General features: G+C 43.2%; 1 protein-coding gene across 2 annotated transcripts in view; it reads left to right on the forward strand.

Annotated features, from left to right (window-relative positions):
* The window catches only part of NPHP3 (nephrocystin 3), a 64,191-nt gene extending 54,245 nt beyond the window's left edge, over window positions 1-9,946 (forward strand). For both annotated transcript variants that reach the window (XM_073678103.1, XM_073678102.1), the window contains exons 25-28: window positions 5,192-5,432; window positions 7,647-7,772; window positions 8,614-8,729; window positions 9,563-9,946. In XM_073678103.1, the coding sequence (XP_073534204.1) occupies window positions 5,192-5,432; window positions 7,647-7,772; window positions 8,614-8,729; window positions 9,563-9,737 (658 nt within the window). In that variant the 3' untranslated portion in view covers window positions 9,738-9,946. The remainder of the gene's footprint in view (window positions 1-5,191; window positions 5,433-7,646; window positions 7,773-8,613; window positions 8,730-9,562) is intronic.
* The last annotated feature ends 950 nt before the right edge of the window (window positions 9,947-10,896 follow it).

The raw sequence follows: 10,896 nt of genomic DNA on the forward strand, positions 1-10,896 counted from the left end.
ACGGCTCCTGGCCCTCTTCAGCCTCGGCTCCTGGCACTGCTTCAACCGTTAGCCCATGGCAATCAACACCGGGGTCCCCCACATAGGATAAGGTAGGCACTGTCCCGGCCCCTCGGGCCCAGTCCCCCCTTTTTTTTTCTAAACTGTCCAAATAGTTTGTGGGACATTTCATTCCACAACCATAGTTTGTTGGGCACTTCATTCCAAAACCATAGCGTTTGTGGGACATTTCATTCCAAAACCATAGCATTTGTGGGACATTTCATGGAACATCCCAAAACTATACAGATTGTGGGTCAGACCATGCTAAGACTTATGGTATGAGGGTACCAATATCCATAGGTCAGCAGGAATCTCCATGCATCGACCGCAACAACCCCAAGCACACAGTTCTATCCGGAGCTCCCCGCCACCAGGATCGAAAGCAGTATTCCAATGGTTGCTGCCTTATTGCATCCGGTAACCGACCTCACCAACCTTTGGTAGAGGTCCCTTTGCGACTGCCTAACAAGCCATCTGCCTCAGCTGCTCTGATTATTTCCCAAGATGTATCAGATGCATGCTTTTACAGCAGATCGCGCAGAGTTCCAGGGAGCGGGTGCCCTCCAGCTTTACGTCTAGACTCCCATTGTTCCTACATAATCTAGGACTACTCCCATGTCTCACTTCTCTTTCCCAGAGATAGTTTTAGAGTAGCACCTCTCCACCCTGCTACCCGAGTCAGATTCCGATCTAGACTCCAACCGGCCCCTCCAGGTCACAAGACATGATGAACAGCCCGGTATCAGCTGTCATGCAGGCCTGAGTCAAGGACGACGAACCTTTTCCACAAAGACCAATCTCTTCTCGAGAGTGTCTCTCACCTCCAATCACGAAGAGATCTGATTGAGTGCCCCTGCGAATGAGGTATACTCAGGAAATGGTGTTCAGAGCAGTTATCGTTCTAGAATTCTTCTGCAACCTACGGTTTCTGGTCAATTAACATTCTGGTACCTACAGGGTGCCTTGCCTATAGCAGATTACCTTGTTTATGATACACACAGGAGTTGTTTTATGCCTCTCCCTACGGACAGGTCCACAATTCACCAAGGTTGTGCCCTCACACTGTTACTACTAGCGATAGTAAGTCAGAACCGAGGTGTCTCCAGAGTTATTATTTTTATAACGGAGTAGCTGCCCATACCTTGACTGTTCGAAACTTTGCCACTCTTGCAGTGCGTCAGAACACTCCATCCTCCACATCCACAGCTGTAGAGCTTCCTTTATGGAACATACCTGGTGTTCCATCAGCTCCACGACCATACCTATGGCACGACTACCCAGGCAAACCACTGCCAACTCCTGCCCACTTCCTAATGGCATCAGATCTATGTGGTTGCCTATCCCGCCAACAGTCCTTTCGGACTAAGGCGGGTCAGTAACAGAGTATTACCTTGCCACTGCTATTTAAGAACATACATGCAACAACCTCCATTATCTTCGTTTCAGAGGTTTCTTATGCATCAACTGTCGGGTTCTCTCTGCAGTTGGTCAGACCCACTAACATCTATGGCCACAGCTATACAGCTGTCTCTTTTCAACAGCATAAATCCATGTAGTGCTCCAGGCACTTATCTTATCTATATCTGGGCTCTTTGTCCATTATCCCTAGCGGTTCAGACCTACTACCCCCCCTTATTAGCAGCTACAGTGTTTTTATCCGTTTGCTGCTAACCCTGTAGTATTCGATCCACTATCCACAGCATGTCAGTTTGTCGACACTCACCTTTTTGTTTCCTCAGAAGCAGACCTCTTCAAGTCTTCAACAAATTACAGACATGGTATTACAGACCAGATGCTGTTACAGGCTCTGTTCATACCAAGGAGCAGGTCTTAGTTGGTCACGAAAACAGATTCTTCTCGTCCTGCTGATCCTGACCGCCCCGATTCGCCCAGGCTCCGTGGGACCTACCGGTCTGATGCTTATACACGAGTTGTTGTTCCTGTTTTCTTTTTCCCTACAGTTGTCGTCTACGCCTTTCATCAGTTGGATAATTGGTTGTGGCGCTCCTCTAGGGAGACTATTCTTCCTTTTCTTCGATCACATGTCAAGGACCGAAACAGACCTATGGTCTCTAGACGCCTTGAGATGAAGCACCTGATTACCTCCTACCGGTCAGGTACTTCAGTAATGTTGTGTCTCTTGCCTAATTTTCTCTTTCGACAAGAGAACTTCCGACTTTCAGGACATGGAAGCCTTTCCTCAAGCCGGCACTATCCGGCTTAACATGTGTTCAGTCAGAAGTTTCCACTTCCAGGGACAGTTGTTGGCAGTCCCCAACATTTGCAGGATGAACGGTTGGTAACGGAGCTCATCTCGGAAGACTCCTCTTTGGATTCAGGATTCCGCATGCAGGTACTCTTCTTTTCTTCCTTCCTTTCAGGATTGCCACTTGTCTAGAATCAAGATGGACTATCGGTCTCCAGGCGCCTTATGATGAAACACCTGATTCCACAACCTGAACCAGTCTGCCGTCTACCTGACTAGCACCTCATTAATGCCATGTCTCTTACCATACCTTCTGTTTCGACGAAGAGAACTTCCGCCTATCAGGATATGATGGCCCTTATTCAAGCTGGTCCTGTCCAGTGTAACATGAACCAGTGGGTCGTTTCCAGAGACAGGTAAGGTTCTCCTCAGAGCATTCCCTTCAGATGGGTGGTCGTTACTCACGTGACATGTGTCATCATGATTGATCCTACTGTGGTTGGAATCCTCCCTCCGTTGGCGCCATAGTCTTTACTCTCACGGTAAGCGTTCTCGATCCTTCCCTTGGAGGGTTGGACTCTTTGGTGACAATCTTCCTGTCCTCTTTTTTTCACCTTCTTCTCTCATCTCCACATAAGCATGTTGAGTAAATTTGGGGGACAGTGTAACACATGGAACAGGAGGGCCCATCCCCAAATCGGTCCTTAATTCTTCCCCCCTGAGCGAAGTTTTCCCTGTATGGAAGGGGCTATCCTCCCTTCTAGCCTGAGCCCTGCGCCTGTTGGAAGTGGGAAGTGTTCTGGGACACTTGTTCCCTGGCCTGGGAGCTGCCTTCTAGTTCCCCCCCCCCATTTCAAGGTCGCAGGAAGTCCAGGACCTTTTCCTTTTTCCGACTCGCTTAGGTTTAGAGCCCGTCTTATCTGTTCTAGCCGTGACTTACATACAGGGTGGAGCGCTAAATTAGACAGTCTGGTGCTTCGGTCTGAACTCATTGTTCTGTTTTTTCCTCCACAGTTTCTCCCCCGAACGGGGGACACTTCCAGATTATCCAGAATCTTCCTATCGCTCCATGGACTGTTCGTCCTTCCTGGTCTTCGGTCCACACTTTCTCCTTGTACTACACGGTATCTCCACTTGGCCTCAGCAACGCCAATCTGTATTGGAAGGTCCCTCATGCAGTAGTGGACCGACCTTAGCTTTTGAGTACTTGTCTCTTCCCGCCCTAGGGACTGCTTTAGGACGTCCCATGGTTTCCTGTGTCCCCCAATGAAGCGATAGAGAAAAGAGGATTTTTTGTACTCGCCGTAAAATCCTTTTCTCGGAGCCTTCATTGGGGGACACAGCACCCACCCTTATTTGTGCCATTTTAGGGTAATCTTTTATACCTCCTTTCCTACTGCTTTCTCACAAACTGGTTAGTTCACTCCCAGTGTGGGTGTAGCCTGCTGGGGAGGAATTAGCCCTTTTTTTCTGCCTAGTGACAGCAGCATACACCATGGTTTCCTGTGTCCCCCAATGAAGGCTCCGAGAAAAGGATTTTACGGTGAGTACCAAAAATCCTCTTTTTCTGACGACACATTCCATTTAATATGGTTTTCCTGGCGCTAACCTGCTTCATCGCATATACATTTCTCAACATTGAAATTGCAACACATATAAGGAAAAGTTATGGAATTATGTAAATCACAGCATCAATAGATGTGATAATGATATGCAAATGATGAAAACATGTCTTGATTTATTCAGTATAGTGTATGAGCACCTCTGCATTGAATGAAGTTAATGGTTGTCTGAGGAAATTTCTGCTCAATGTACTTGTGCACGCAAATCATCAAGATCCACTGCTGGCAGCTCCCTTTTCAATTGCTGAAAATGACCATTTCGGTGACAGACTCCTCACAGTAGCATAAGAAACATGCGGCCTGGCATTGTCGTGTTGAAAAACGGTTCTTGAGACACTCTTCAGAAATGACCGTACCACTGCTTCCATAATTGATCCATTCTGTGCTGCAAGTGAAATTACACGTCACATACCAAGCCTAAGGCATCAGTCTCTACACAAACCATCAGAAGACATTCGCATGACGTAGGACTACGAGCCAGACGTTCAGCTCCAGGTGTCCACTGACCTCACTCCGCCATTCTCAGGCCATCATGGTGCAGTGCAAGGTAGCAATGGAGGTTGAAGGCGGTCTATCCTCTTCAGCGATGAGTCTCACTTTTGTCTTATATTCGATAATAGATGGAGATTGTTCTGCAGACCACGTGGGCAACATCATGAAAAGTAATTGTCACACCGGTCCTACTTCTGGGATTATGTAGTGGAAAGTCATAATGTTGGTAACTGCTCAGTGCTACATTGATTTAGTTGTGAAACCACGGGCCATTTATGCAAAGTTTCACAGGAGCCGTTTTTCAACATGATGCCAGGCCGCATGTTGTTAGTGCTACTGTGAGCAGCCTGCGTGCCCTGAAAATGCTACAATGGCATGCGGTGTATCCATCAAACACTTCTGGCATGTCATTGTTTGGCGATTACAAAGGGAGCTGCCAGCAGCAGATCTTGATGATTTTCGTTCCCAAGTGTAGAACATTCCTCAAACGCTTAACCTCATTGATCTCTTGTCAATATATGTAAGTGCGTGTATTCCTGTACATAGTGCTAATATTCAATACTGATCAAAGATGTCTTGACAATTTTGTTTCTATTTTTCATCATTTGCATATCATTAACATGTCTTTCCATCCTCTGATCTCCATAATTCCACGACTTTTCCTTCTTGGTGTTGCAATTTCAACATTGAGGAGGGTATATTAGGGATTCACATATATATTGCAGTTCCCCACATAGTTACTTCTTGTACCCACAATCCAAAGGTAAGTCACCTGTATTAATTCCAGGGATTGATATCTCTCTCTTGTTTGTATTTTTTATCTTTGTAGAACAGCGGAAATGTTTCTTAGGCGATCATTGGAAATGCGGGAACGTGTGCTTGGTGCAGAACATCCTGACTGTGCCCAGTCTTTAAACAATTTAGCTGCTCTATATAATGAGAGAAAGCAATATGACAAAGCTGAGGAACTATACGAACGAGCATTAGACATCAGGAGGAGGGCGCTCTCCCCAGACCACCCATCACTCGCATATACTGTGAAGCATCTTGCCGTGCTCTACAAAAGAAAAGTATGACTTGTGTTACATTTTTAGCTTATGTCAAAAACTCTCCTAGAGTATATATGCATGGAGTCTGTATCTTCATTCCTTCATTCATTTTCACAACCACTGATAAAAACTTTGGAACCTGCTCCTAGTTTCAGACATTCCCAAGTATCTTTGGATTAGCACAGCTTCATCCCTGTTCTTTTACTGCCCATAAGGCATCTCTTCTTCCTCATGCTGAAATACACTACCGTTCAAAAGTTTGGGGTCACGGAGACAGTTTTGTGTTTTCCATGAAAACTCATACTTTTATTTATCAAATGAGTTGCAAAATGAATAGAAAATATAGTCCAGACATTGACAAGGTTAGAAATAATGATTTTTATTAAAAAGAATAATTTTCTCCTTCAAACTTTGCTTTCGTCAAAGAATACTCCCTTTGCAGCAATTCCAGCATTGCAGACCTTTGGCATTCTAGCTGTTCATTTTCTGAGGTAATCTTGAGACATTTCCCCTCATGCTTCCTGAAGCCTCTCCCACAAGTTGGATTGGCTTGATGGGCACTTTTTGCGTACCATACGGTCAAGCTGCTCCCACAACAGCTCAATGGGGTTGAGATCTGGTGACTGCGCTGGCCACTCCATTATAGACAGAATACCAGCAGCCTGCTTCTTTCCTAAATAGTTCTTGTATAATTTGGAGGTGTGCTTTGAGTCATTGTCCTGTTGTAGGATGAAATTGGCTCCAATCAAGCGCTGTCCACAGGGTATGGCATGGTGTTGCAAAATGGAGTGATAGCCTTCCTTATTCAAAATCCCATTAACCTTGTACAAATCTCCCACTTTACCAGCACCAAACAACCCAAGACCATCACATTACCTCCACCATGCTTGACAGATGGCGTCAGGCACTCTTCCAGCATCTTTTCAGTTGTTCTGCGTCTCACAAATGTTCTTCTGTGTGATCCATACACCTCAAACTTTGATTCTTCTGTCCATAAAACTTTTTTCCAATCTTCTTCTGTCCAATGTCTGTGTTCTTTTGCCCATATTAATCTTTTCCTTTTATTAGCCAGTCTCAGATATGGCTTTTTCTTTGCCACTTTGCCCTGAAGGCCAGCATCCCGGAGTCGCCTCTAGACGTTGACACTGGCGTTTTGCGTGTACTATTTAATGAAGCTGCCAGTTGAGGAGCTGTGAGGTGTCGATTTCTCAAACTAGAGACTCTAATGTACTTGTCTTGTTGCTCAGCTGTGCAGCGGGGCCTCCCACTTCTCTTTCTACTCTGGTTAGAGCCAGTTTGTGCTCTCCTATGAAGGGAGTAGTACACACTGTTGTAAGAAATCTTCAGTTTCTTGGCAATTTCTTGCATGGAATAGCCTTCATTTCTAAGAACAAGACTAGACTGTCGAGTTTCACATGAAAGTTCTCTTTTTCTGGCCATTTTGAGAGTTTCATAGAACAAACAAATGTAATGCTCCAGATTCTCAACTAGCTCAAAGGAAGGTCAATTTTATAGCTTCTCAAATCAGCCAAACTGTTTCAGCTGGGCTAACATGCTTGTGCAAGGGTTTTCTAAACATCCATTAGCCTTCTTACACAGTTAGCAAACACAATGTACCATTAAAACACTGAAGTGGTGGTTGTTTGAAATGGGCCTCTATACACCTATGTAGATATTGCAATAAAAACAAGATGTTTGCAGCTAGAATAGTCATTTACCACATTAACAATGTATGGAGTGTATTTCTGATTCATTTAATGTTAGCTTCATTGAAAAAAATGTGCTTTTCTTTTAGAAATTTCATTATTTTTGAATGACCCCAAACTTTTGAATGGTAGTGTACACTGATACTAACTTTGCTTGTGGATCTGTCATCTGTTCCAAACCTCAAAGTGCTTTCCACCCTCCCTCTACAGACTTTGTATGTTATCTTTTCTATGCTTGAATTTCATATAGTTTGTGTGATCTACCCTCCCCCTCTCTAATACTTCCTCTTACACTGAAAAAGTGGATCTGTGCTGTATGATCTGTGTCAGGAGCAGCAGGATAGCCAGCTAAGTGAAGGAGGTACTCCATACTTACACATTATTGAAATCCTGTCTCATATGATTCATATTTGAGGCTGTTGATGAAACTCGTTATACATGGATAAGAAGGGTATAAATAAACTGGACGTTGTTTTTCAATTTTATTCTGTATCAGTTTTAAACATTTCTTTTTTCTTATTTTCCCCAGGGGAAGCTTGATAAAGCGGCACCTCTTTATGAACTGGCTGTGGAAATCCGTCAGAAGTCATTTGGCACCAAGCACCCCAGTGTTGCTACTGCCTTGGTGAACCTTGCTGTATTGTACTGTCAAATGGTAAGCGCTGTGTAGTTTCCTGGGACACTACTTAAAGGAGAGCACCTGTTATCTCTCCTGATAAAACATGGTCCAAAAGAGGAAAGGTATTATCTGTCATGTGTTATCATTTCTCTTCTTTTAGGGTATTCCTCTGTACAGTCTGATGTGTAAGGGAAGCACTAAAAGGAACACACCACCAACTAGTAGCACCTGAGAAAAGAGTATTAAGACAAGTTGCTTAGATTTGTTATTTTATGGGGAATTCACTAATTAAAAGAACAGACATGTCAGGACTACGCCTCTTTAAAGAAATCTCTAGAACTGATTACATTACAGGGTTTGTCTGGTCTAAAGCTACAAGTCTGCAGTCACTCTATGTGACTGCAGACTTGTGAATCCTTGCATCGTGTGCACTGTAAGGATTCTGCGGCTCCAAGAATGGCGGTTATGTGACTGCAAGTATGAAATATGCATACTCTAAGCCACATTCCAACTTGACTGTTTCCAGCCTCTCTCAATATGCTTGCATTGAGCGAGACTGTGTCCGTCTAGTCAGAATGTGGCCGGGTGTATGCAATATCTCATCACATAGCGTGACTGCAGAATTGTGGCTTCAAACCGGACAACCCCTTTCAGTCATTTGTACTGATCCTAAGTTACAGCTTGTAAAAGCCAGAGGAGTTCAAGATCAGTAATGCGAGGTATTTCAACGTATTTAGAATTTATATAAATGCAATAAATATATGCTTTCAAACACATACGTCTCTGGGACTGCTTGGTCTTGCTTTTGTCTTATATTGCATACTCTCTAGCACAATCTTTATAGTTTTTATTATATTACCTGATTTTATCCTTTCAGAAAAAGCAAGTGGAAGCTTTACCTCTATATGAACGTGCCATGAAGATTTATGAAGATAGTCTTGGTCGTATGCACCCCAGGGTTGGAGAAACCCTGAAAAATCTTGCTTTATTGAGGTATTGTTAATATGTATAAGTGAGCTGCAGATATCGCATATCATTCTAGTTTAACAACTAGAACAGGTGCGTGAGATAGCAGATATCTCTAGAAGTGTCGAGCTGCACACACCTGCCCATATGGAGATGAGCAAAGTCGGGTTACTCCTTTAAGAATGGCTACCCCTCTCGTGAATCTGGACTGTCCCCGCATTACATGACTTAGATGCTACATTTTGGTACACATATAAAGCCAGATCCAGCTTCCTTCCAGTGATAACAGTTGAACCCCATGGGTTAGAGAAGCTGCGTCTATGGGCAGTAACTGGCTTCTGTTTATGAACGGCTTTTCTTTTGTGAGACCATTGCTTTACAAAAGTCAAAAATAAAGAGCATCTTTTACATGCAAACTTTTTGGCTTGAATGTGTGAAGTTTGATGATAGATATTAATGCAGAGGTTTTTGTGTTTACTGTGGAGCCGATTTATCAAGGCTTTTATGCCAGGAAACTGGCGTAAAAGCTTTAAAAAGTCAACATTTTTTTGCGCAATGAGAAGCTGCGTAAAAAAAATTGCAACTTTTGGCAGTTTTTCACAGGGCTGTGGAGTCGGTGTCATGGAAATTGAGGAGTCGGAGGTTTGGCTTACCGACTCAGACTCCCTCATACATGGCTCATGTTTAAGTGATAAATTTTCTGTAGCAGATTCATCTCAGCTAAAAGTCTAGACCCTTAGATCAGGAATAGGACAGACATTTATAGGACATTTCATAACTTTCCCAAATTCTTATGAAACAAATATTCTCCATAAACTGCATTGAACCACTGTACCCAATTTATTATATATTTTTAACAGGTATGAAGAAGGAGACTTTGAAAAAGCAGCAGAACTTTATAAAAGAGCAATGGAAATCCGAGAAGCTGACACCTCTGTATTAGGGGGTAAGGCCCCTTCCGGACATTCATCTAGCGGAGGAGACACGTCCAGTCTCAGGAACACTTTACCAGTAAATGCATTCACTGAACAATGAATATAGTCACAGAAACGTACTGTGGTCTAGAGAGCTGGAAGATCTGAAAAACGAGCCTGACCTCTTATCACTGGTACTACAAGTGTCAGCCGTGGATTATGAGCCCACCATGGTCTTCCATCATTCTTTCCAAATTTCCCAAATCACACAGACAGTATTTAGTTTCCAAATGAAACCTTTCATGATCAAGAAGCCAAAAGAATAAAATATTTGTATGCGGACTTGACCTAAAAAGAAATCTACATATTGGTTCTTGGTCCAATGCTGGGAATTGCCAGAAACCTCAAATGGCTACCGATTCATCCCATGGGAAGTCCTGGAACGTCTGGTTTGCTCAGGACAACTTGAAGCAGAACACACATAAAGACTAATGCTGTAATTTACAAAATGGAAGCTAATAACCATTGTCCTAATTATCTGTACACTCCCGTATTTATTGTATAAATGGTCACAAAGTCTCTATGAAATGTGATATTTATTTTTCCCATATTGTGGAAGACCATGTGTTTCCTTGTCAATGTGTGACGAAGACTGGCCAGACCGGATAATAGTAATAGCTTAGCCAGCCCCCTTCTCAGTCACATCTGAAAGTTGGCTTTGCTATTGAAATAAACAGTCAGCATTTTTTTTTTTTGCAGTTTAACTGCCAAATGACAAGTATGATTGTGGCTGCAGCATATATATTAGTCCTCATTCATAGAATGAGAATAAGTACCCATTAAAGTCTGTGGAACTGTTCACATGTTTTTATGCGCACCATGTGACCACAAAAAAATCTTGGTGACGTCCATTTTTGATCGATTTTAAGTCACAGATCAAAGTTATGCATACAGGTTTATGATTCAGTAAAAAAAAAAGGACCACACAGAGATGGCAGCAGTCTGCGTGCATCCGTCAGTAACACTATAATGGATAGGAGAAGCCTTTCAATTTATTTTAGATTTTTTTCATATTTGAAAATCACTGATATTACAGATGACAGAGTGACCAAACACTGATGAAACTGAGGTGTGAATGAGGCCTAATGCTATACTCATACCACATTTGATCCCCACGTCAGCAGTGGTGCTGTCAGAAATTACGTATGAAGCTCTGGAAAATGGGATTTTGGCGTATGCGCTGAAAGGGCCCCTGACTGTAATGATGCATTGCTTACGCT

Source organism: Phyllobates terribilis, unplaced genomic scaffold, assembly GCF_046119375.1.
Source record: "Phyllobates terribilis strain yellow unplaced genomic scaffold, ASM4611937v1 Scaffold_4__5_contigs__length_816908805, whole genome shotgun sequence".
Taxonomy (NCBI): domain Eukaryota; kingdom Metazoa; phylum Chordata; class Amphibia; order Anura; family Dendrobatidae; genus Phyllobates; species Phyllobates terribilis.